This window comes from Penicillium nucicola, assembly GCF_028828085.1.
Source record: "Penicillium nucicola strain IBT 29836 chromosome Unknown utg000007l, whole genome shotgun sequence".
Taxonomy (NCBI): Eukaryota; Fungi; Ascomycota; class Eurotiomycetes; order Eurotiales; family Aspergillaceae; genus Penicillium; species Penicillium nucicola.
Genome location: NW_026643131.1, coordinates 994,892 through 1,019,075, shown reverse-complemented (window position 1 = coordinate 1,019,075; position 24,184 = coordinate 994,892). Strand labels below are relative to the sequence as shown.

At 49.6% G+C, this 24,184-nt stretch overlaps 10 protein-coding genes across 10 annotated transcripts; 4 read left to right on the top strand and 6 right to left on the bottom strand.

Moving 5' to 3' along the window:
* Window positions 1-363: 363 nt before the first annotated feature.
* On the bottom strand, window positions 364-1,839 carry erg9 (bifunctional farnesyl-diphosphate farnesyltransferase/squalene synthase; the record flags this gene model as incomplete). The annotated part of the gene is made up of 2 exons (XM_057129823.1): window positions 364-1,714; window positions 1,772-1,839. 2 exons carry the CDS (start codon window positions 1,837-1,839, stop codon window positions 364-366), a joined length of 1,419 nt encoding a protein of 472 aa, XP_056982891.1.
* Window positions 1,840-2,128: 289 nt separating this feature from the next.
* Window positions 2,129-3,784, top strand: N7511_007445 (DnaJ domain protein; the record flags this gene model as incomplete). The annotated part of the gene is made up of 5 exons (XM_057129822.1): window positions 2,129-2,234; window positions 2,287-2,330; window positions 2,389-2,482; window positions 2,545-3,584; window positions 3,635-3,784. The coding sequence occupies 5 exons, from the start codon at window positions 2,129-2,131 to the stop codon at window positions 3,782-3,784; spliced, it is 1,434 nt and encodes a 477-aa protein (XP_056982890.1).
* A 1,323-nt stretch (window positions 3,785-5,107) lies between these two features.
* Window positions 5,108-5,926, bottom strand: N7511_007444 (uncharacterized protein; the record flags this gene model as incomplete). Its single annotated transcript, XM_057129821.1, has 1 exon — window positions 5,108-5,926. The coding sequence occupies one exon, from the start codon at window positions 5,924-5,926 to the stop codon at window positions 5,108-5,110; it is 819 nt and encodes a 272-aa protein (XP_056982889.1).
* Window positions 5,927-6,957: 1,031 nt separating this feature from the next.
* N7511_007443 (histidine phosphatase family protein) lies at window positions 6,958-8,535 on the top strand (the record flags this gene model as incomplete). Its single annotated transcript, XM_057129820.1, has 1 exon — window positions 6,958-8,535. The coding sequence occupies one exon, from the start codon at window positions 6,958-6,960 to the stop codon at window positions 8,533-8,535; it is 1,578 nt and encodes a 525-aa protein (XP_056982888.1).
* A 262-nt stretch (window positions 8,536-8,797) lies between these two features.
* Window positions 8,798-10,623, bottom strand: N7511_007442 (uncharacterized protein; the record flags this gene model as incomplete). The annotated part of the gene is given in 6 exon segments (XM_057129819.1): window positions 8,798-8,833; window positions 8,887-9,954; window positions 10,018-10,187; window positions 10,246-10,380; window positions 10,429-10,531; window positions 10,549-10,623. 6 exon segments carry the CDS (start codon window positions 10,621-10,623, stop codon window positions 8,798-8,800), a joined length of 1,587 nt encoding a protein of 528 aa, XP_056982887.1.
* A 358-nt stretch (window positions 10,624-10,981) lies between these two features.
* N7511_007441 (uncharacterized protein) lies at window positions 10,982-15,889 on the bottom strand (the record flags this gene model as incomplete). Its single annotated transcript, XM_057129818.1, has 16 exons — window positions 10,982-11,630; window positions 11,682-12,077; window positions 12,120-12,247; window positions 12,293-12,427; window positions 12,573-12,915; window positions 12,972-13,489; window positions 13,580-13,683; window positions 13,733-13,749; window positions 14,241-14,312; window positions 14,359-14,459; window positions 14,513-14,692; window positions 14,741-14,780; window positions 14,839-15,158; window positions 15,207-15,220; window positions 15,274-15,338; window positions 15,399-15,889. The coding sequence occupies 16 exons, from the start codon at window positions 15,887-15,889 to the stop codon at window positions 10,982-10,984; spliced, it is 3,573 nt and encodes a 1,190-aa protein (XP_056982886.1).
* Window positions 15,890-16,182: 293 nt separating this feature from the next.
* N7511_007440 (uncharacterized protein) lies at window positions 16,183-17,320 on the top strand (the record flags this gene model as incomplete). Its single annotated transcript, XM_057129817.1, has 3 exons — window positions 16,183-16,391; window positions 16,445-16,660; window positions 16,720-17,320. The coding sequence occupies 3 exons, from the start codon at window positions 16,183-16,185 to the stop codon at window positions 17,318-17,320; spliced, it is 1,026 nt and encodes a 341-aa protein (XP_056982885.1).
* Window positions 17,321-18,048: 728 nt separating this feature from the next.
* On the top strand, window positions 18,049-19,450 carry N7511_007439 (uncharacterized protein; the record flags this gene model as incomplete). The annotated part of the gene is made up of 3 exons (XM_057129816.1): window positions 18,049-18,345; window positions 18,393-18,979; window positions 19,051-19,450. 3 exons carry the CDS (start codon window positions 18,049-18,051, stop codon window positions 19,448-19,450), a joined length of 1,284 nt encoding a protein of 427 aa, XP_056982884.1.
* Window positions 19,451-19,908: 458 nt separating this feature from the next.
* N7511_007438 (uncharacterized protein) lies at window positions 19,909-21,723 on the bottom strand (the record flags this gene model as incomplete). The annotated part of the gene is made up of 1 exon (XM_057129815.1): window positions 19,909-21,723. One exon carries the CDS (start codon window positions 21,721-21,723, stop codon window positions 19,909-19,911), a length of 1,815 nt encoding a protein of 604 aa, XP_056982883.1.
* A 509-nt stretch (window positions 21,724-22,232) lies between these two features.
* On the bottom strand, window positions 22,233-24,142 carry N7511_007437 (Y-family DNA polymerase; the record flags this gene model as incomplete). The annotated part of the gene is made up of 2 exons (XM_057129814.1): window positions 22,233-23,930; window positions 23,984-24,142. Coding segments are annotated over 2 exons (1,857 nt in total), but the record flags the coding sequence as incomplete, so codon positions are not given.
* Between the last annotated feature and the right edge of the window lie 42 nt (window positions 24,143-24,184).

Below are 24,184 nucleotides of genomic sequence, written 5' to 3'. Positions count from 1 at the left end.
TATAAACAGGTCTACACATACGGAGATGTTCCAGATCTTCAATGGATGTTTGCCACCTCGGACGAACCGTTGGACAAAAATCTAGTACTCACTGGCTAAAGGGAGTAAACTCCTTTCAATATAAGCACTTCTTCGGCACAACCTCGGCCATGGAAGGGCCGGATCGCAATTTGACATCCGTGCTGGAAAGCTGTGTGGAGGGAGAGGTTAGAATGCACGGGGAAGAAGAAGAAAAAAGTATGTTATTATCAATACACATCGTGGCACCGGTCGCGGTCGGGAATAGTAAAACAAGGTGCCGCCGGGAGGGGGAATCGAATATTAGAATGTTAAGGTCGTAACGCCGTGGAGGTAGAAAGAGAATCAAAGCTCGGGGTGTTCGAGCTGCTTGGGTGGTGGGCGGAAGTTTCCATTACGGAGTTCCTGGAAGGCAAGGTCGAACCGAGCACCCATCATCCAAGCTGTGAAGATCATGAGACCAGCGACGATAGCAACAATGGTGCCCATGAGAAGCATCATGAAGTAAATGTCTTGCTTGTTCTCGGCATCTTCTGCCTTCTTTTTGGCATCGGCGGCAGAGAGCTCGCCAGTAACCTTCCGCTGAGCGGCCTCGGCAGTCTGCGACGGGAAGATCGTTTCAATGAACTTCTCGATCTTGCCGCAGGTGATGCTGATCTTAAGGAAGTTGGGGTCCTTGGGGGTGTTCTTCTTGTGAATAGCACGGGTGAGTCGGCGGAAAGTGTCACACAGTACCTGCAGGTTCTGAGTAGACTGGTGCATCAAGTCACAGGCATCGCCCTTGGTGATCTTGATGTTCCGCTTGAAGATATCGGGGTTACGGAAGCACAACTCGAGGGTGGCAATAGCCATGGCTTGCGGAATTGCACAGAAGTTGAAAACACTCTGCTCACGCAAGCCAGCGAGGTAAAACAGACACTCTTCGCCATGCTCCAGGGCATTCAGGACCATCTCGGAGCCACAGTTGAGTGCAGCATCCAAGTTTTCAGGCTTGAAGAGGTCTTCAAAGTTATCAACGTGCTTGGACCAGATTTCCTGAGGCCAGAAGCGTCGGTCATCGTCAAAGTCCTCGCGGATGTCACGGATAATGTTGGTCTTCTGCAGGAAGAGTCCCATTGACTTGTGCAACCTGGGACGCTTCATCAGAGCAGGGTTACCGAACTGGGCTTCGACAAATAGACGGGTAAGACCCTCGCCGACCAAACCGGCGACATAGTGGCAGTACAGGTCGTACTCCTCGATGGTCTTCACACTGGCAGTGTCCTTCTCTGCTTTTACGCAGTAGTCGGCCATACCGTTGCCCATCTTGTCAGTAATGTCCTTAATGATGGCCTGGTATTCAGGCTTCATGTTCTTGAACTCGGTAATGACACAGTCGAACTGAACCAGCAGTTCGCGATCCTTCTCTTCCGGGCGGTTGCCGGTGAAGTTCCAGCCATCTTGTGTCAGGATGTTCTTGAAGTCCCGCAGGAGGGGCTCCTTGGTCTTCAAGTCAATGGAGGTGTCATCCTCAATGGTATCCAGCCCACGGAGAACCAAGTAGAAAATACAAATGGGAAGCAACAGCTCGGGATGTAACTCCTTAATCACGGCACTGAAGCTGCGACTCGTCTTATCCAGGAACTTGAAGCAAAGCTTTTGGTTTTCCGTCTCGTTCTTTTCATTGCGCTCGTGTGGCGGGTTGTGCCAAACTTTCCTGTGACGTGGAAGATTAGTTGAGATCACGTAGAGGCGAGTTGAACCAGGAGCATACCATTGTAGGATAGACCTCAGTTGCAAAGGGTGGAAAGCGAAGTAGACAGCATTGCCAACGAGACCCATGTTGGGGAAGGGACGTGCAGACGTCCAAGCACTTCTTACAAGAAATGAAAGACAAAGCACAGTATTAAAGAAGTAAAAGAAAAACAGGAAAAATTAGGAGAAAAAAAGTAAAGGGGATTGGGGAAGAAGAGAAGGGAAAAGGGGAGAAGCCGCGAAATTAAATGCAGAGTTCGGTCCCACGTGACCCGGGACAAACCATGCATACAACCCCCACATGATATCAGCGAAAAATATCACCGCCTAAACACTTGGCTTCACTCTACATTTCTTTACTTTTGAGCCTGCAGAGATGGTCGCCGATACCAGTTACTATGACGCCCTCGGCGTGCCGCCCACGGCCACCGAACTCGAGATCAAGAAGGCTTACCGCAAGCTGGCTATCGTCACTCACCCTGGTAGGGATCCTGTGGTTGCGACTGCCATGACGTCTCTGACCATTTTTTGTAGACAAGAACCCCAACGATGAAACCGCACATGAACGCTTCCAGGCCGTATGATTATGAATCTACAGACATGGATAACAACGATCCTAACACGTTCATACTTTAGATCGGTGAAGCCTACCAAGTTCTGAGCAACGAAGATCTACGCAAGCGATATGACAAGTTCGGCAAGGAAGAGTCGGTCCCTGGTGGTGGCTTCGGTCAGTACTCCTTCTGGATATTCATGGTGCCCGCGCCAACATTTCTGACCTTCTTTGTACAGAGGATCCGTCTGAGTTCTTCAGCATGATCTTTGGTGGAGAGGCTTTCGTTGATCTGATTGGTGAGATTTCTCTCATGAAGGATTTGACTGCGACCATGGACATTACCATGCAAGAGATGGAGGAAGAGGAACTGGCCCAGTCAGCCGAGGAGAAACTGCACATCCACGACGAGGAGCTGAAGGCTGCCGGTGGCGATCCTGCTACAGCCTCAGAAACCCAAGATCCCACGGCCGGAGCTACGGCATCATCCGCCGGCTCCGCCGAGAAACAAACTTCTCAGCAGAGCTCTGGCACGAGCACCCCACGACCAAAATTCGGCCAGCAGGCACTGATGGACAAGTCCGAGGAAGAGGCGCGCATGGAGGCAGCTGGTCTGTCCCAGGAAGAGAAGGAATTACGCAAGAAGGAAAAGAAGAAGGGTCTCTCCCGAGAGCAGCAGGAGCGTTTGACAGCTTTCGAGGAAGAACGAAAGAAGGCCCGCGAGGAGCGCGTCAATACCCTGGCCAACAAGCTCATTGACCGTTTGAGCGTGTGGACCGAGACCGACAAGGGCAAGGATGTCTCTCATGCATTTGAGGAGAAGATCCGTCTCGAGGTTGAGAACCTGAAAATGGAATCTTTCGGTCTGGAGATTCTGCACGCCGTTGGTCAGACCTATGTTCAGAAGGGCACTTCCTTCCTCAAATCTCAGAAATTCCTTGGTATTTCTGGTTTCTTCTCTCGCCTGAAGGATAAGGGTACTCTTGCTAAGGAGACTTGGACTACTATTTCCACGGCCATTGATGCGAAGATGACAATGGAGGAGATGGCCAAGATGGAAGAACGGGGCGGCGAGGACTGGACTGATGAGAAGAAGGCCGAGTACGAGAAGAGGGTTACCGGCAAGATTCTGGCCGCCGCTTGGCGTGGCAGCAAGTTCGAGATTCAGAGTGTCTTGCGTGATGTCTGTGACCAAATCTTGGATACTAAGCGTACTCGACTTGAGAAGTGCGTTGAGCGTGCCCATGCGCTGGTCATTGCCGGAAACATTTACGCTAAGGTATGCATATCTCTTCTGTCTAGAATGCATCATGCTAACGTTTAAAATAGGCTGCGCGCGACCCTGAAGAGGAGGGCGATTACATGGCCTTTGAAGAGCTGATGGCTGAAGCCATGAGCAAGAAGGGCAAGAAGGAGAAGAAGAAGTCTAAGCAGGGCCACGAAGAGGGACATGAGACTGTGGAAGAGACCACAACTTAATTGCAGTTTCAGTTGGAGTAGTCTCATTGCGTGTCTGGTACTTTTTTGCGGCCGGCTCTTATATCCTGGACATACATTTTTGTTTTTCATTTCATTTTTTCCCCTCCTCTTGGAATCAGTTCTTTCCTTGATTGCAGTGACCGGAGGTCATCTTACGACATGCCCATAGTTTGTTCAAGCGATAGATTGGCCTATACCTGACCTTTCGTCCCAGCAGGATAGGGATTTGATGGCTGTGGTACGGACATAGATGCAGCATAATGATTTAAAACCAAGTCGACATAGCATACTTCCATATCGGTAAAACATTTTATCTAGAACATGAGTGATGACTGAACCATCATACATACGGGGCCCATGTATAATAGTAATATCCAATCAGATCATACTACGCAATTGTTCCTCCTCGGCCCACATTGTGGACTGAAAAAAGACTCACATGGGGGCTTTTGCCGCAAAATCGTATGCGAACGCGCTTGACTAAGATGTATTACTCTTTTGTATTCCTAGGGAAATAATTTATTGAACAAGACGAAAATCTATAGCGCGTACGAGACAAAAGACTAGTTTGAACGGCATGGAGTGGTTGTCGAGGACTGGCCAACGCACTCACTGGATTTGAACGCGATTAAACCAGGTTAACGTAGGTAACAACTCAATCTTTTAGCGTTGTATCTAGAGATTGTCGATATAGGAAAATCTAAAGGTGACTGGGAATATTTCAAAAGATTATCGGGAGGGCGTGTAGGACGTATCAGATTGATGTAAGAAAGATACGCCAATTTTGAGTAGAAAGCTAGACGTTTAGATGCCATACGGAAGGCCCGGAGTTATTATATAAAATAATACAAGAAGTCTGCTCAGCTCTAGTTGAGGATTTATCAGACTTAATGATATCATAATAGACTAAATGATGGTGCTGCTATACATACGGTAGCCGATATATATTTTAGACCTAGTCCTTATAAAGTGGGGTGGGAAGGAACATTCGGAAGGATATGAGCCTTCTCCCTGTTATCCCCAGCAAGCAATGATAGAAGAGAGGTAGCCAACTGACCGGATTTTAAGTGGGAAATGCATGCTCAGTTGAAACAACAAAAGGCTTCCTTGAATATAGAATCAAAGAAATGAGGTCAGTTGGGTTTATGATTCTGGGGCCTAAGGCAGAAATACTATATATCACGTGATCCATATCACGATTCATAGTCAAAGCAACAACGTAAATATCAACAGAGTATTAGTACGGTAAGTGGTATCAGAGAGTGGCATCAGAGACTATAGAATAAACAACTACTGAGAGAGAATCGATGTTGTCCGAACCAATCAAACAGGACTGACCTGCGCTGCCCTGGTTGTATGGTGATCGGGAACGCTATCGCCGCTGAGCTCGGCGCTTTGGATGGCCGATGGCGAAGAGATACTATGCGATTGGCTGCTCGGCTGTTTATGTAGACCCTCAGCATCTCGAGCTGCAATTTCTGGAACCACAGGGGTCGTACTCATCGGCACATCAGGGGGATGCCCACTTGTCTGGCCCCCTTCAACAGCCTTATCTTTTCTCAAAGACTGGTAGCCAGCCCAGTCAGAAGCCATGACACCACACATTGCAAGAGTTGTAAAGACCACAAGGGCGACAAAGAGTAACCTAAATTTGGAAAGATGAATCAGTAATGGTGAGTAGCCGACAACAACTAGAGGAACATACCAGAGGAGCACACCAAACGCGAGGACAGCATTGAAGTACGATGAATCACTGGTTCCACCACCAAGCAGGGAGGCGAGATCGGCGAAGCAAGCCAGCCAAAAGACCATAGTGACAAAGTAAACTCCAACGAAACATGAGGCAAGAATAGTGTTGAGCTTTGCACTAACAAAGCTTTTCTTGGAGAAATGCCATGGCAGAACCAAGGCTGCGACAGTGACTAGGATAGTCCAGCAGGCACTGAAAACCAGAAATGCGAGAATGGCCGGGGCCTTCAGATCGACTGTTGTGTACGAATACCCCGAATAGGCGTTCCAGGTTGCAACCTCACGGGTACCGGTATATGCAGAAGTGATGAAAGCCGAAAGACCCAGCTCTATAATAGCGAAGGCCAAGGAAGTACCCAAGAGGGCGTACAAAACAATGTTGAGCGCCAGCATGATGTACTTGATATGTCTGACGTTGAAGCGCGAAGGAACCAAAACAATGCGAGAAAGTCTCAGCAGCCTCAAGGGGGCGTCCCTTGCGCTTTAAGATGACACCCACGTGCGGCTCAACATGAATTACGTTCGTACTCTAGGTGGATTTACTCACGATCAGCCTTATTTAGCTATCACAACCCAGCTAGTCTAGTGCTTGGCGCCACAAAACCACGAAGGACCCATCCATTCGTGTCGGATACGAGCCGCCACATTCCCCTGGGGCGTACACTGACCCAGATCGGTACATGGTAAGCGAGTAAGTGTTTCGGGCCGGTACATATCGGTGTGCAGCTGAAGCTTTTCATCGGTGCAGCAAGGGATCCTGCCAGCAGTGTGTTGCGCCACTTGCAGGAGCTCGAATGCGATGAGTCAAAGTCGGTGTCACAAGTGTCTTGCAGCGCAGGACTCCCCGTTGAAGCTGATTCTTAGTTCCATAGTTCCCCGCGGTGGACATGTACTTCATACTATACTCCGTACACGAGGGGATGTTGGGGCTTCTCGTATAGCTTGGGTTTGGCGTTGTTGCGATCGACACATCTCTTGCCTTTTGCAGAGCATGGCGATCGACAGAGAAATTCCTTTGTTCAGCAGCGCAGCCTGTCCATCCCAAAATGGAGAAAGCGGAGAAAAACGGACAAAACGGAGCAAAGTCAACAAGTGAAGCTGTGATGTCCGTTCTTGGCAGGAAACCGTCGGTCTACGGAGAAAGGCAGCTTCCGGAGTATAACGTTCGTCCGTCACAGTCAAGCATTTTCTCCACTTCCAACAATCGCTCACACGACATGTTACTCTAGTTGGCCAAGATTACGATCCTCTGCGTCATGTATGGGACCAATTTACTGCAATCTACTGTAGCCTCCCGGCCCCTAACCTATGGAATGAACGGGGTCGATCCTTTCCCTTCAGTTGCACGTATAAAATAAGACGCTCAGCCGTTGAAATGGGGATTCCGAAGATTCAGTCAGTCGATCACTTATCATACGGTCGAAATGCTATCTGTTCAGTCTATCATCGCCCTATTGGCCCTGGCGAGCGGAGGTTGCGCAGTGGCTTCCTCTAGCTCCGCCGCTGCTGGTCCTACTGGCTTGTCGTATCCTTCGGGGTTTGATATGAAAAGCAGCTGGGCCAATATCAGTCCTTACGCAGATGCCTTGGAATTCAATGTCTCCAAGGGCTTCCCTTCAGAATGTGAATTGTCACAGGTGCATGTGCTTCACCGCCATGCCCAGCGGTATCCAACGCAATGGCTACTGGATGGCGGAGCAATGCAGACATTTGCTCAGAAGATAGCCAACTACACAAAGAAGCACCCGTCGAAGAAGATTGGTACTGGCCCTCTTGAATTTTTGAATGAGTGGGAGTATTTGCTTGGCTCGAACACCCTGCTTCCCACCGGCGCCGCCACCGAAGCAACTTCCGGCGCGCTGTTCTGGAGCCAGTACGGCCGACTACTTTACCGAGCAGGAGGCGGTGATGCCTCCTGGAATAAAACACTCAATGTGTATTCCAATGGCACATCACGACCAAAACCCACTTTCCGGACGACATCGTACCCTCGCATCTTGGAGAGTGCTCGGTGGTGGCTAAGCGGGTTCTTTGGCAATACTGGAGCCAATAGCTCATATACGGAATACAACTTGGTTATCATCCCCGAGGTTGATGATTTCAACAACACCCTATCATCGACTGATTCCTGTCCTCAAGGCATAGATCCGGGGGACAATGCCGGCGAGGAGTTTGCCCCAACTCTTGTTCAGAATGCCCACAAACGCTTTGCCGCACACTTGCCAAAGGACCTAAAGCTTGACACTTTTGACATTGTCGCCATGTTCAACATGTGCCCGTACGAGTATGCGACTTTCGGTCAATCTTCGTTCTGTGCGCTCTTCACCGAACAGGAATGGCGTGACTTCGAATACTACACCGACCTCCAATTCTATGGCAGTTACGGATTCGGATCTCCGAGCGGTCGTGCCCAAGGAATTGGGTATGTCCAAGAACTGGCTGCCCGGTTGCAGTCGAGATTGGTCATGAGCAGTGACAGCAGCATTAATTACACATACGACGACAATACCAAGACCTTCCCGCTCAATCAGCCAATGTACATGGATATGTCCCATGACGATGTCATTATCTCTGTGTTGACAGCTCTGGGTCTGAATTACTTCAAGTATAGTTCTCATGGCATGCCTACATCAGTCTCGCACGCCCCACGACGGAACTTCAACCTGAATCAAATGACTCCCTTCGGCGCCCGCTTGTTTTCTGAAGTCTGGACCTGCCCGAAGGACATCTCATTTAAACATCTCCAACCGCAAAAGTACAAGAACCCTGACTTGTCGTCCGAGACTAATACTACGGACTATATTCGCTTTGTTCTGAACAATGCACCATTGCCCGTTGATGGGTTGACTGCCTGTGATGGTTCAGTGAATGGTTTCTGCCCAGTCGACAAATTCCTTAGCGCCCTTCCTGAACTGAACAAGCAGGCTATGTACCAGGAGGCATGCTTTGGTGATTACAACATTACCAGCCAGGTTGGTAACGGACAGCCTCGAAAGCCTTGAGGGGTGAGACTTTTGATGCTTGGTTTGGCTTGACTGAACTATACCCCGGTGACATGTTACGGTGAACATGTTATGATATAGTTGCGCATGCTTATATGGGTGAACTTCCGATATATCTGCGACTAGAACTCATTGCAAAATGCTTGGACTTGAGACAGAGCGCAATGTACATAGGAGATACAATAGACTCGGCGAGACAATTCAAGTTTGATATCACAATTCTCACCATCACTATATACCGGCATAGGCAAACCACATTTGACTATTTCGCCTCTTGTCGTTGCTTGTAACGGCGCCACTGTTTATATGTTAATAATCTTGCGTTAATTTGAGACCAGGGTGTACACTCACAGCTGGGTTGAAGAAATAAACGGGAATGCCAAGCAGGAATATGGCCCCGGTCACTGCAGCTAAGATCCCCATCGCAGTCGGATAGCTATACAAAGCTACCATGGGAGTCAAACCATAGCTGACACCAAAAGCAATGATGTTTTTGGTTCCAACCACAGCCACCAGTGCCGGCCCCGGGTTCTTCTCCCAGGCCTCTGCCGCGAATGAAGTCGACAAGATCAACACAGAGACAAAGCTGACCTGGAAAAGGGTCCATCCCATGAATGGCCCTCCCCAAGTCGCGTTGTTTTCGGCAGTGAATCCGTAGAGGAGTAGGGACACAACAGCGAGAATACCGGGGAATATCAGCAAAGTCAACCGATGCTCCGGGATATGAACACCCCCTGAGCGTTTGGCCATCTGCAGAATAAACCAGTCCCCAAATACTCCAGCATATAGCATTCCTCCAAAGCCACCAAATACACCACCCAGGTTGATCAGACCGACACTCTTAGCTGGCCAACCATAGCTTTGAAGCACGGCGTCGTAAGTCAACGAGATGCCGATGGACGAGCCGAGCACTACTGAGGCCAGAAGAGTCGCATATAGAATACCCGGGGAAGAGAAAGCCTCGAGCATGTGGAACCAAGCCATCAGCACAGTTCGAACAGGATTCTTGGTGGAAGATCCAACGGGGCTAATCATCTGCGCATAGGTTCTCTTTGGAAGTGCTGCATCAGGAATAGTCATATCGTTCTCTGTCTCTTGCATTTGCAGATATGCATCAGCCTGGGCCCCGGTGAGTATCTGGGTGACGCCAAACTCATCAGTGATGACCAGCTGCCCATTGAGGATCTGTGCACGTCGCTGGTATCTTGTCTCAAAGCAACCTAATGCAACAATGACAAGCCCAACCCCAATAGCAATGACATATACCCAATAAAACCAGCGCCACCCCAGAGCAGCGGCCTCATACGAGCTGGCCAGATTCAAGCAACTTGTCACTACATTTTGCGTTGCCCAGTATACACCAAAGATTGTACCACGCTGGTGCACAAATGTGACCTCGGAGAGCATGAGGGGGAGCAGCTGTCGAAATTTTCAAGTCAGCTTTTTCTTCTTCTCTGTAATGCAACAGTCGGGTCAACTCACCGATTCTGTGGCACCCGTGGCAAGTCCTTGAAGAATGCGAAGTCCAAGATGCTGTTCAAAGGTCTGCGACAGAGCGCAACCGATCGTGGAGCCTAGAAGTACCACAATTGAGATAATCGTGGCTGGCCGGCGACCATATACCAGGCCCAACGGGAGGATCAGATAATTGCCTAACAGTCCATCAGAATCAACGAAGAAGGCATTGAGAATGGAAAATTGAATACTCACCCACACCAACGAAGAGTGACGGAAAAGTCGCCAGCCAGACTACTTGCGTCGAGCTGTGACCTTGAGGAACATACAGTTCGAAGAAGACTCCGAGGATGGCACCCAACCCCCCAACTACGGACAATGACATGATGGCTAGATTGTGTGAGCAATATGAATGGAGCCGTACAAGAGATAACGTACAGAACCAGCAGCAACTGAGAATGACACCGAATTTCTCCCACTTTGTGAAGTTCAGCGGATCATTGGGATCGCTACTAGGCAGAGGCAGTCGCTGGACTTCCCCCTTTCATCGATGAGCACCTCACCAGTTCTAATCTCTGCAACCTCAACGTTCTCCAAGAATTCAATCTTAACCTTGTGGTCGTTAGAAGCCATGATGGAAGGTGTCATATGTCTGGAAGGATGCTGTCAGGGGAAGTGAAGAATCAGAAAACGAGAGATGCAACTCCCTTTTTCTTTAGCGTAGCTCCCCCACAGCTTGATGGGCATAGTTTGAGTGGCTGATCGAGGATTCCAGCTTGCGAATGTGCAGCTGGTCCATCTCAACTTTCCCACAATTGCCGATGGCGTTGGGAACCCCGTGGGGAATTCCCCCACAATCCGACGGACTTAGGGCTTTGCTCATTGGCTCCAGACACAACTTCGGCAAATGGAGAACAGAGCTTATGTGAGGACTATTCGGGGCTCAGTTATTCAACTCGATGATTGGAATTTATTGTACATGATTTCTGAATTATGGAAGATTCCCCAAGTCCTCAATCAGTTCACACAGGTTCTGGATCATTGGTGGCAAACGGTCCTCCGGGACAGGACAAGGACAATTCCCCTTTAAAACCTGACGAGCAACAGCCATGATAGAGCGCGGTTTGCTGAGTTCACAGAAGATGGAAGTATCCCCACCGGGACCACTTCGGGTCATGGTCAGTCCCGGGCGACCGATTCCGTGGCCTAAGAACGCTTTGGTCGCCATGTCTTCTGGTCCATCAAGTGACACACAAGGTGGCAATTCTGCTTCACTCATTGGGGTCTTGGCCTCAAGCTGCTTCAACTCGCCACATTGGAGAAGCCCATATACCCACAATACCAAGACAGCATGATAGATAGCCATAGCATCGAATCCACGCAGCTGATGCGACTTAACAGTTCGTGCAGCACGCAAAGTCTGACCGGCATGCCATATGCTAGTGCGTGCTTCTTTTGTATGGCTCCAGTCTCTAAGTCCAGGGTAGGCGCGGCGGGCATCCAATTCCCCGAGCTTACCTACAAAGCGTTGGATAGCGTCAATATCGACGTGGAGGTACATCATTACAAACTCGTTCAGTAAGAGTGTGACGGGCGGAGGAAGTGATGGATTCTCCGGTATAGACTTCAATGTAGTATACCTTAACCAGTTAGTATTTAGTTATAGAAAGGGTATTGAAGGGTAAGCCCACAGATCATCTTGTCTGCTTTGTAGCCACAGTCGAGTCATAGCACGGGTATCAGGCCTTGATCCCTGAGACAACACCATTTGCTGGCGAGTTTCCCACACCTGGCTGGCCATCCCTTGTAGCAGTGCAGTTCTTGCAGAGTCAAAGTCCATCTCGACCGGGATATGTGTTATTAAGGACGGATCGGATAACAAGTCTCGTAGACTGAAATCCGAAATTTCCGCAATACGGTACTTTGTATTCCAAAGATCTCTCCAGGCAGTTGCCGTGGGAGCAAGCCAGAGATCTCTTGCAGCAGGGAAAGGCAATGTTAACTCAGTATATGAAGTGAGAGCTGGGCGGTTCATAGCCATAGCAACTTCTACATCATGACCAAATAGATGGTATGCCAGTCTACTCCTATTAGCATTGAAATATTACTAGTCAAACATGAGATCATACCGCTTAAGTGACTCTTGCCTTACCCACTCATGCCAGACAGTATTCAAAGACTGCTCATCGTCGCCGGCTATATAAGGCGTTACGTTAGAATACGTGGATCTATCGAATGCCGCAGCACGTCGAAAAGCCTGTCAAGTTAGTTCGGGTCGTGTTTTGCACTTGATTGCTCTTACAGTACACAGTGGTTGAAGGTAGCTTTCTGCTATTTGCATTTTTCGTCGATAGCCACAGAAAATGCCAATATCTAGCCACAGCATTGAGGCCTGTAGCCACTGCAGATCGCGCAGGACACTGTTATCATCTTCGACCTAAGAAATCCGGCAATTAGTTAGTCAGACCTAAGCAAGATGGCAATATGAAAGCCTCAATTCATACAAGTTGTGCGAGTGATACTCTTGTAATTTCTTGTAGAACAATCCCAGTCTTGTTGATAGATGCCAGCCCACAGCATACACATCCTGCTGCAACCAAGCCCGTCAATAATTCAGGTCTCAATTTCTGATCGTAGAACGTATATGGATGGATCCATGCATCAGTTTCTGTTCGCTTCCCAATGCCAACCTTGATCAACGTATCAAGGTACTCAGCAGAGGGAAAGGAAGAAACCGAAAGCCGAGAACCGGCTGTTCGCACGACCAGCTTCAAGATATCATCTCGAGAGTGCATTGATAGTTTCCCCGGTATTTGGAGAGCCTGAAGCCGATTTCGATGATTTGGAGAGATAGTATCCCCATCTCGAAGAGGGATTCTTCTCTCTTCGCTGAATGCATGTTGATTCTTTTCTGGCACCCATAACCTATAGAACTTAGAATCATGCAACTACTTTCAATTTCCTCGCAAGTCTCTACATACCAGAAAGACTTTCGAAATGCAGCTGCTCGCCTGCTCGCCGACTCATGGTCACCCAGTTGGGGATTCTGTAGATCGTCCGATCCACAAATGGAGGGACCAGTATCCAATAATCGATCTAGATCGGGCATGAAGTTTGTATCAAACAGATCATTTTCCGGGAACACGAAATCAGTATCGAGCATGAAGTCAAATACGCCCCGAGGCTGCTGTGTTTCTTGTTGAATTTCTAGTTCCACGTTTGGAAGCATAACCTGCTCAAAAAAGGCCGGGAAGTTGTTTAAATCCGGATAAACCGGCACCGTACTAGGGAGAAATTGATCTAGCGTCAGATCTTGTGCGAAGTTGGCGTCGTAAATTTCATGGCCGTCTGAGTATTCTGTTGCAGGTGGTACACTGAAATCCGAGAGACTCGAATCTGGCGTTGTATTTATCGGAGAGAATCGAGAAACTGGGGCATTATTCTGATTTTGGAGTTGAGAGCGCTTTGAAACACATTCAATCTGCTTTGATTGGCATCGCTGCGACAGTTAGCCAGTGGCCCAGTCTATGGTCCAAACCCCTTACTTGACACGGTCTTTCATTGTCGCAACTTAATTTGGCGGTCGCACAAGCGTTGCAGGCCTCAATTGCTCGGTCTCGGGTGCGACGAGATGTTTTCTTGCCGGTGTTGGCATCTTTTTCGTGGACTGCTTGGTGTCGCTGGAGGACATCTCTGACTTCATGAGCCCCCATGTCTGGTGTCTACAACAGCCTATACTTACCGGCGATTAAATCCACGCTGACAAATCCGGCATTGATAGGTTCTCTTATTGCGATCTGGAAACCCCGTCAGCCAAACAGCTCAGCCGAGGTAAGAAAGATACTCGCGGGAGTCTAAGTGGCGCGCTAAATGGTCTGGTCGTTCATACCCTTTGCCGCAGTGCGGGCAGTGATGGGTGCCAAATTTAGCCCGGGAAGAGCGTCGAGGGGGTTGAGTGTCCGACATGAGGCATAATATTAGAGCTTAGGTTGAGAGCGCTGAGGGCGTTGAGGGCGTCGGCCGTTTATAAGGGCATTCGGGACACGATTGTTTTGCGGGCCACTTAAGCCAGAGCCACTGGGACGTCCAATAGGAGCCGAGTCATATGTAAATTCGGTCTCTCCACATTTGCGGGGAAATATTGGCTTTTTAGACTCGGAAATATGCGGTTTTTTCATGGTGGTTGGGGGATCAGGGCTAATTGCCTTATATTCCAGAGACTGCGGACGCGAGATACATCATCTTCTTACTATTGTCTAAGCTGCTTCCATTCCTTGGCCCCACGATATCCACAGTTGAAGTCCATAAACTCATCCGGTTTCCTGAATGGTCAGTTCATGCTCAGCCAAGGGTCGGCCTCATACATACATCGTCACGACGTTATTGCCCTCGGCTGTTGCTGGCTTGGCCGCTTGCCGACTATATGCCTGGATCAGACTCGCACGTTCGTAACGGGTCTTGAAGATCTCCTGCGTTTGTAGAGTTACTAACTGCGTTCGAATCAGTTCGCTAAATGTCTTACCTCCAATATTGTCGTGAGAACATCAGGGGAGGGTGCTTCAAGGATATCCTTCAAGAAAGCCCCCAGAGCTTCCGAATCCTCGATTGCTTGACTGGCCCCTTGGCCTTGCGTTGGTAACATGGCATGTGCAGCGTCGCCAATGATGATCACACGGCCACGATGCCATGTCTTTAAATGGCTCTGTTCTGGTTAGTGAAGGAGAAAAAAAAAATCAGATAGAGAACCTACAAGATCTCGTAGCTGCCATAGTCCCAGATCGGCGGAATGTCTTGTTCAAATGGTAAGTACGCTTCGATGAGAGAACAAGAAAGGTCTTGGGATCATACTTGAAGATATTTTTGACCCAGGACGGAAAGTTGGCAAAGGTGTCCATCATCTTTTCAAAATTTCCCTCTGCGACCCAAGATTGTTTTGCATGTGGATCCTCGTTCATTTGGTCTTTCTTTAGGTTAGCCTGGTACTGGAAATCTATGAGCCCGGACGCACCATCTGGCACTAAAGCGACAATCCCGTAAACCTCGCCCTGCCTTCCGGGGCCCATGATGAGACGACAGTTGTGGGCGACGATCATCGATGTGAAAGGCTCACGGGGATTGATGTGAGCACAGAATTCGGGTTCTTGTTTTTCAAGGATTTCTGTTGGCATCTAGAGGAATCAGCCCGGCTTTCTTATGTATTTTGCCATGAAACCAACCATAAGACGGTATGCTATTGACTATTAGCTGTTTGGCGCAAGAGCATATCACTCTAGTCAAGCTTACCGGAATGCCCAGTCGGCATAGGACTGATTGCTTCCTCCAGGACGTGTTTCCGGAGAACACTATGGCTAAGAGATGATGATGTTAGCTTTTAGTGCTTTAGGGCTTCACAGAATTTCATGTCTTACATTCCATCTGCGCCCACAATCAAGTCGCCCTCGATGACTTCGCCACCATCTAGAGTGACTGTCCCTTTGAGGACATCACAGTCTACAACTCTCGACGTAACTCGCACCGTGACTGGATCTCCTGCCCTCGTGGGAGAGACAGCGGCCCGTTTGAATGCATCATGAAGATCTCTGCGATGGAACAAAAGGCGCTCGGCTCCATACTTCTCCTTTGTCCGTAAAGGGACGGTGTTGACCAGTTGCCCTTCGGTGTTGTATATCCGAAAGCCTTCATCCACCATTTGCCGCGCCTGCGACAGTTCTTCGCTTAAACTCCATTCACACTCCACGATTCTTGAAGCATTTGGCTGCAACGAGATCAAAGCGCCAATCTCTTTGTTCAAGGCCGATTGCTCGAGGATTGTGATCTGCCTGTTGGGGCCACGAAGGGCAATGGCTGCCGTGAAGCCTGCGATGCCACCACCAACTATCACGATACGGAAGGGCGCCATGATTCGCTTTTGATGAATCATTGCTGCAGGCTGCTCTGGTTATCAACTATTTACTCAGAGACGCCATCCAAATTTCCCCCATTTCTCGTCTCCCATTCCCCCACCTCCACTTCCCGACTCCTCCACCAACGCAGTGTTGAACAGCCAACCAATCGAAATATTCAAGATCCACGGTGTCATTTGCTGAGTGCGCAATGTGGGCAGAGGTGAGACCGCAGCTTCTTCAAGGCCGGGCATTTAAGCAGCTGGTACGCTGGTTTTCTACCGCTCACCTGTATACTACTCGTTTCATCATGTCTACCACCACCACCACCGTTGAGACTGCTCAGGTCAACCCAAACCTGCATGGTCTTGGTCGCATGCGTGTCGATGGCACTGATCACCACTTTGGTGATTTCCGAGATGATTTGACCAGAGATGGATTCGCAATCGTCAAGGGCGCTATTCCCAAAGAGAGGGCTTTGAAGTATGCCGATGAGATGTACTCTTGGTTGGAGGGCTTGTAAGTTTCCCCTAAGAAAGGTCTCATCTAGACTAACTGACTCAAAATCTTAGTGAACTGGGATTTGACAGAAATGATCCGTCTACGGTGCACAAAGACAAGCTTCCCTTGATCAATGAGAAAGGCATGTGTCTGCACTATGGTCTTCCTCATGAGAACTTTGTCTGGGGTATCCGAAGTGAGCCAGGTGTTGTCAGTGCCTTTGAGAAGATCTATGACGATGAGGATCTCATTGTGTCCTTTGATGCCATCAACTTCCAATTCCCCAAGTATGTGGAGATTCCCCTCTCTTTCAAGCCAGAGCCGTTGTATTCTGACCACATCTTAGTCGGACCGACATTGCTCCCAATAAGCCTTGGCCTCACCAGGACCAGGACCCCGAGAAGCATGGCTTCCGCTGCATGCAAGGACTGGTGAATATGCTGCCCAACGGCCCAGACGACGGCGGACTGATCGTGTGCCGCGGGGGCCACCTGCTGTCCGAACAATTCCACCAAGAAATGGCCGACGAGGCCCGAATCCCAGCCTGGACACCGGAGTGGTATGGATTCACCGAGCGCGGCATGAAGTGGCTCGAAGATCACGGCTGCCAGTGGGAAAAGCTCAGCGCCGAGCCTGGCGATCTCCTTCTATGGGACTCCCGCACGCCTCACTACAACCTGAGTCCGAAGAACAGCCAACCGCGCTTCGCCGTCTACACTTGCTTTATGCCTGTTGCTGATGCGACGCAGGAGGACTTGCTTCGTAAGAAAGATGCCTTTGATCGTCGGGTTGGAACGACACACTGGCCGAATGCGAAGCATACTGGATCGAATATCGCCCAGCGGGACGGCGAAGAAGATCCTCACAATCGTTCGAAGCCACTGGCCGATCCGACTTTGACTGAGAGGGCTTTCAAGCTCACTGGAATCCCTTATATCAAGACTTAGTTTGTGGACGAATGCCTGCGATAGGTCACAGTTTGCTTTTTTATGCTTTATTATTCTATTCTTCATATTGAACTACAATTGAAAGAAATTCTTCCACTCTTATTCCATAATCATTTATCGTTCGACCTTTCGGATCTCAACCTTACAAGCCAATCTGGGCTTCATGTGATGCTGATCCCCCGCCCTTTTTGCCTGATCCCCGGCTTCTGTGGCTTCCGACACTTCTTGCGAATCAGTTGCTCTCTTATTGAAGTGGTATGACACCGGTTGCTGCCCTTCCGATGTGCCGAGTATGTGAATTCTGATGCTTGATGCCTCATCTGGATGGTCTGTCGTCTGTCACAGTCCCAAACAAATGGATTTCAGCGAATGATTCTCATCTGATTCGAAACCTCGGCTATCACTGCGGTCAGCCCACCAGGAAGTCCCTTCATTTGTTGTGCCAGGCCCTATACAGCATACCTAGATCTGCCAGGATTCCATATGGAGCCGTCAAGCTCTGGGGTTTCCCCGCGGACTCTGCTTGTTCCTCGGTCCGCTCTTGGGGATCGACTGGACGAGTCTCTCGGTTTGGCTGTTGTTGCCATGAAGCTGGTGCATCACGATTGATATAATTGATTAGTAGCGAGGGTAGAACATATAAAGTAGTACACTCCTGACCCCAAATCGACATATCTATATCTGCACATCTTCCGAGTCCATTCATTTCGGCTCTGTCACAATAAGATATGGCATCACCATCTATGTCCCAACTATCAGGTGCCGCAGCTGTTCTCGCCCTGTTGCCTTCCTCCCCTTCGCAGCAGATGCTATGCGTTCTAGTCGGTATAATCACCTATCTAGTGCTGGTATCGTCCCTGAGATTCCAGAGACGAGGCACGCTACACCGGAAATATGGATATTACTCGACACGGAAAGCAATGGGTCAAATGACCGACCAAGACGCGTGGGCTATTCAGAAAACCATCATGCAGACCGAGTTTCCATTCATCGTTCTAAAATCACTCCAATTTGCACTGTTCCGCGTAAGTGATGGGAACACATCAACTACATCACAGTCTCACAGAAATAGACATATGGAATTCCAACCATCTCCACGCTTCTCCTGAAAACATCCCAATTCTCCGACTCGGCCACGTCCTTCAAACGATACGCCGACACAGGAACATTAATCGGCGAATTCATGGCCTTCGACCCAAGCTCAGAACGAGCACAAACAGCAATAGCCCGGACCAAGTTCCTACACCAGGGATACCGAGCCAGCGGAAAGATCCTCGAAGCAGACATGCTCTATACACTGAGCCTCTTCGCCATCGAACCAATTCGATTCGTGAAACAGTACGAATGGCGCGAAATGACAGAGATGGAGAAGTGCGCCGTAGGCACCTACTGGAAGAGTCTCGGCGATGCACTAGGCATCAGCTATGAAGTCCTCCCATCTGGCAAGACCGGATTCCAAGATGGAATCCACTGGCTGGAAGAGATCGGAGCCTGGAGCTCGCAATACGAGGCCGAGCATATGAGGCCGCATCCACGCAACAAGGAGATTTCAGAGAAGACGATCGACGTGCTGGTTTACAATCTACCTGGATTTATGAAACCGCTCGGTGAATATTTTGTTTCGTTCTTGATGGATGAACGACTGCGGGGTGCCATGATGTATGTATTCCTAGGGGAATCATATAAATTAAACGTGAATGTTATATGAACATAAGCTAACCATCAGGAAGGATGAACCCACCGCCAGCATTCTTGAAGCTGACATTCGACGCGATATTCAAGCTCCGTCAGTTATATCTTCGATACCTGGCTCTGCCGCGTCCGAATTTCATGCGCTTGGATGTGTTCGCCGAAAAGGCCAATAAGCATGGCCGAAACTGGGTTCTGATATATGAAGGCGCGCCCTTCTATGTGCAGCCCACAATCTGGAATCGCTGGGGTCCTGTGGCGTGGTTCAAGTGGGCTCTTGGACAGCCATTGCCTGGGGATGATGGTGACAAGTATTACCCGCAAGGCTATTACACTGCTGACTTGGGCCCGAAATACTTTGAGGGAAAGGGGCGAAAGGAGCTTGAGGTCATTCAAGAGACTCTGCGTCAGGAGCGGATGGGACAATGTCCGTTTCCGTGATTTTCGTGCTATGAAGATATACAGTAGCTGTGGGTTGAGCAGTGGATTGTGCAGTAGGTTGAGCAGCGGAACTTATAGGTCAATTATTGCTCATGCTATTTATCAACGTATCAGACGGACATAGTGAGGAAGCACAAGGCAGAATATAAACACACGCAGACAATAATTGCACATCGGGTATCTATCAAAGTAGCCAACAACGACCGCTTAAAACGGGTGATATGATCGGGTATATGTAACATAGACCATTTGGAGAAAGAAATGAAGAAACCAAGCCGAAAGTTTCATTGTACATGGTGCAAGGTGCAAGGGTCAAAAGAATGAGAAGAGCCTGTATCAGATGAAGAAAGGAAAGGACGAATTCAAGATGAAAAGGCATCAAAGGGGTATTGTGCAATAAGGATGAACAAGCAGAAAAGAGCGGATCATCCCTCCAGGAGATGAAGCGAATAGGAATATCATGTCGTCAGTTCCGGGGTAGATGGCAGAACAGGTGAATCAATAGATAGTGCAATAGATGGCTCATCGGAGTAGCCAATAGATGGAGATTCGACGGGTGAGAATACCCCGTCATATTCAGTGGAAGGGCTCAGTAAGCCACGGCGACTCTCGCCAACTTCACCTAATTCTTCAGGGGCGAGGACTCGACCACCGAGTTCGACGTCTTGAACATGGACGTTGTATTCAAGAGCCCTCTGGCCTTCCCTGATCAGTTCTTCGGTCCAGCCCAGACAGCGTTTCAGGCTTTGATTCATCTTCTGGCTGTCTGCTAGGAGTTCTTGGTGTTTAGCAAGGTCAAGCATGAATCGTTGCTCGTCTTGGGCACGTTGCTTAGCATCATGCTCGGCCAGCGAGCCGGGACTTGTCGTTTCATCATCTGCAATGGAATCCTCGTCGCTAATATCCGACATATCTTCCTGTGATTGCATCGACAATTCGCTTGCGTCTTCGTCCATTTCACTCGTTGTCGAAAGGGCTACGCCTGAGAAGGAGCGAGTTGAAGGCGCCATCGAAATACGGCCCGAGCGACTCAATCGGCGGAATCGACGGAGCTCAGCATTCTGTTTGCGCATTTCTCGCTCTAGGGTGCGATTAATGGCAAGCAATGAAGAGTTGCTGATCTCCAAGTCCATGATCTTGCGCTCGGTGCGCGCATTCAAAGCGGCTTCGCTGGGACCGTCTGACTTTCCAGGACTTAAAGGCGCCGGAGGATATGTTTCGTTTGAGATGGTGGAGCCATTCAAGGAGGAACCATTGCTGAAGATTCGAGGCCGAAGAGTCGGGATCTGTTCTGATATGACGGGTGCTGATCCCTCGCTGAAATAGTTTCCAGATATAATGACTGGGCTAGATCGTAAGCTGTCGTGTGGAATAGCTTGGTGGCTCGAGTCGACACTGGATGATTTGGTGTGTCGTCCGATGGGTGGCCGATCGCTGACCGTGCTTGACGGGGAGCTGATTCGGTGAACTATCCCCAAGCCTTGTTCCGCGTTCTGAAGGTATGGAGTTTTGGCGACATCTGGTGGAGTGGAGGTGGCATCCGAGAGCTTGGCTGAACTCAACCGAGGCGAGGGTGAAGCTGTTTGTCTGACAGTGGGCAAGGTTCGCGGGTAACCCCCAGATCGACGTCTTATAACAGACGATGTGGTACTCGACTGGTCTCCCAGTGAGTTGCGTTCTTGATCTCCATTTGCGTAAACAAAGCTCGAAGCTGGGGTCGTTTTCCCCTGAGGTCTTATAGGAGGGGCCTCCACCTCGGAGGGGTGTGAAGAGCGAGCGTCCGACGCATGAAAGAACAAAGGCGACCCCGATGCCATATCGGAGAATGAATTTGGGTGAGAGACCGACTGAGTTTCCGCCGACAGCGTGGGCGCCCTCAAGCTCCTTGATTGCGGCGGTTTGACCCCGCGAGCAGGGCTGCGGTCTGTTCGGCGGCCATAGCCGATTGTTGATTGGGAATACGGTGTATGCGGAGCAGGCACAGGTGTGTTTGTTGGGGAAGCGTTGGAACCATCTCGACGAGTGGTTCTGGCTCCGGATCGTGGAGTAATATTGGCACTGAGGTAGGTCGGAGGGACCGCGGGGGGATCTTTGGAGGGGGTTGAATAGGGGTGATCGGGTTGAGCGAGACGGCGGCCTGCAGAGAAGCCTGGGCCTGGACTTGGGCTTGCAAGCTTTGGAGTCAAAGGAGTCTTATTCCGGTGAAACGCAGCGCTGAGGGTGGGCGTGAACGGTTTGGCGAGATTGCCATTGTTTTGTTTATCGAAGGTCATAGTTGCGGGGGAGTACTGGGTCTGTTATGGCATTGCGAGCCACAGAACATCAGCATGGTGCCACATCCAACATTCAAGCACCAAAAGCAAGACGGGCGATCTTCTGGTGGCCTGATGGGAGAAGTCAAAAGAGAGAGAAGAAGTCCAAGTCCCGCAAACATTCCCGCCCGATTGGGTTTAGGGCGATGCTTCACCGCAACGTGGAATTCCTTACTTCCGACTAGTGAAGTGATACTGTTATGATGGGATTCTACGGTGCCTTGCTAGACAGGGTGCAATTATTGCTATGGCTTGCTGGTGGTATCTGCTGGGTGGTTCTCGAGTCTGCCGTTGTCTCTGTCCCGACTCTAGTGCCTGTCAAGTGGAGACTGGAAACACGGTGAGTCTGTTATTGATGAAAATTCCATGGCTAAGGGGACGCTAAGGGCACTAGTAAACGTCAGGGCGACTGTGAAAGCGAGAAAGAGTCGATTCAAGGGATTTATTGCACAAGTTGAGCTCATATAGGTTTATTGGAAGAAGAGTCGCTTCTGTTTGGGGTCCGTCTCAGGAGGACTAGTCTGCCGTGTTTTCCGTTTTCGATTGCTGGGGGGTATCGAGGGCGCAGTGTCCTGCGCTACTTCACGTATTGTTTGTCGGGACAGACAGAAGTCCATATGTTCGTTGAACAGGCGATCATCGGCCGTCTGGGGTCGGGAACAGATTGGACAGTCCCACATGGGAGGTGGCTCGACTGTATCAGATGCAGATTGCTCGACCAGAGGTTCTGTTAGCTCGCGGGCGACAGGAACAGATGGTGTTTCTTGACTGAGGGTTTCCAAGTCATTCATCTCATCTTGGATCTCCTGGCGAGCGGCCGATTCAAATGCCTCTTCAGCATCAATCTCGTGATCTTTTCTCTCCGTGGACGGAAATTCGGCAGCAACTTGTACAGTAGGTTTCGGTTGCGTAGCTATACCAAAGAAGTTGATTCCTACTTTCTGGGTGCTCACCAGATTTGAGCAACGCAACCCAAGAAGCCGGAGCTTCATACCGGGGATATCCTTTTCTAGCTTCACTAGCATGGGTAAAGCAAATGTATACAGGTCTTTCGCGGTACACACCGGGCGAGATGGCGCTATCTGGCGGGTTAGCACTTCGAAAGTATGAAGTTTGACTTTCAGGGCGAGGGTGCGGCCTTTGAACTGAGTCCGCGTGAGGTCCTTTTCAAGCTCCTGAGCAGCCCACCAGAGCTTCGCTCGAACTTCCTCTCGATCTCCAATTTCATGGAAAGTAGTCTCTGTGCTCACGCTTTTGCGCTCATGGTTCTCCACGGGCTCGATCTTAGTGCGTCCCAGGCCAAGGTAGCATTGTGCCAAAAATTGAAAGGCCTTTTCTCCAAATAGTTTGTTCAACAGCGCACGATGTGGATAGATATCACCACATGTTTTGACATTGATTGATGATAACTCTCGTTCGAACACTCGACCAACGCCGTTGACTTTGCGTACTGGAAGATCGCGCATGAATTCCATAATGGCTTGTCGGTCATTAGGAACCTGGAATTGACCATTTGGTTTGTTTATATTCGAAGAAATTTTGGCAATTTTCGCATTGGGGGCGATTCCAGCGGAAACAGACACCTTGGTAGTCTCCAAGATCTGGGCACGCATCCGCTGGACAACCTCTTTTGGCTCCATCCGATTTTCATCGCAAAATGCCCTAATATTCAGATAGGCCTCATCAATACTTGCGCTTTCGAAAAGAGGATCGTACTCGGCCATGATAGCACGGATTTCCTTGGCCTTTGCGGTGTATTTCTCATAGTTTTGGGGCAGGAGAACGAGTTGTGGACACAACTTCTTCGCGACAAACGAAGCCATGCCACTCCGGACACCGAATTTCCTTGCCAAGTAGTTGCAGGTTGTTAGAACGCCCTTGCCAACTGCCATCGGTACTGTCTTCAACTCAGGCCTGTCCAACTCTTCAACGGCGGCGAAAAACGCGTCGCAGTCGACATGGACAATTTTCTGAGAAAGATCTCGACTCGACTCCAGCTCTGCCAGATATTCATCTGCGCGTCGCAATTCATGGCTTAAGTCTAGTCGTTCTAGCCGGGCTTTTTCTTTCAAGATTCGCTCAATCTTGACCGTGAGATTTCGATCACGGTCTTGTTCGTGATTGAAGAACTTGGAGCCCTTAGAGGCATTGTAAATAATTTCTGACACCTAAACCCAAGTTCAGTGATAGCTCAGAAGCTGGGATCCAGTTACTAGCACACCTTCTGCTGATCAACCGAGTCCTGACCCGCTTTCGTCAGAGATGGACCAAGCAGTTGGTACTTCAGAGTGCCATACTCCTCCGACTCAGGCTCACTGGCAGGCTTGTCGCCCGAGGACTCCATAGTTGAAGTGCATGTAAGTTCTGCGCTGACCTGAGACTGACGAGGCGGAAGAGACGCCAAGTCACGTGCGCACGCGTT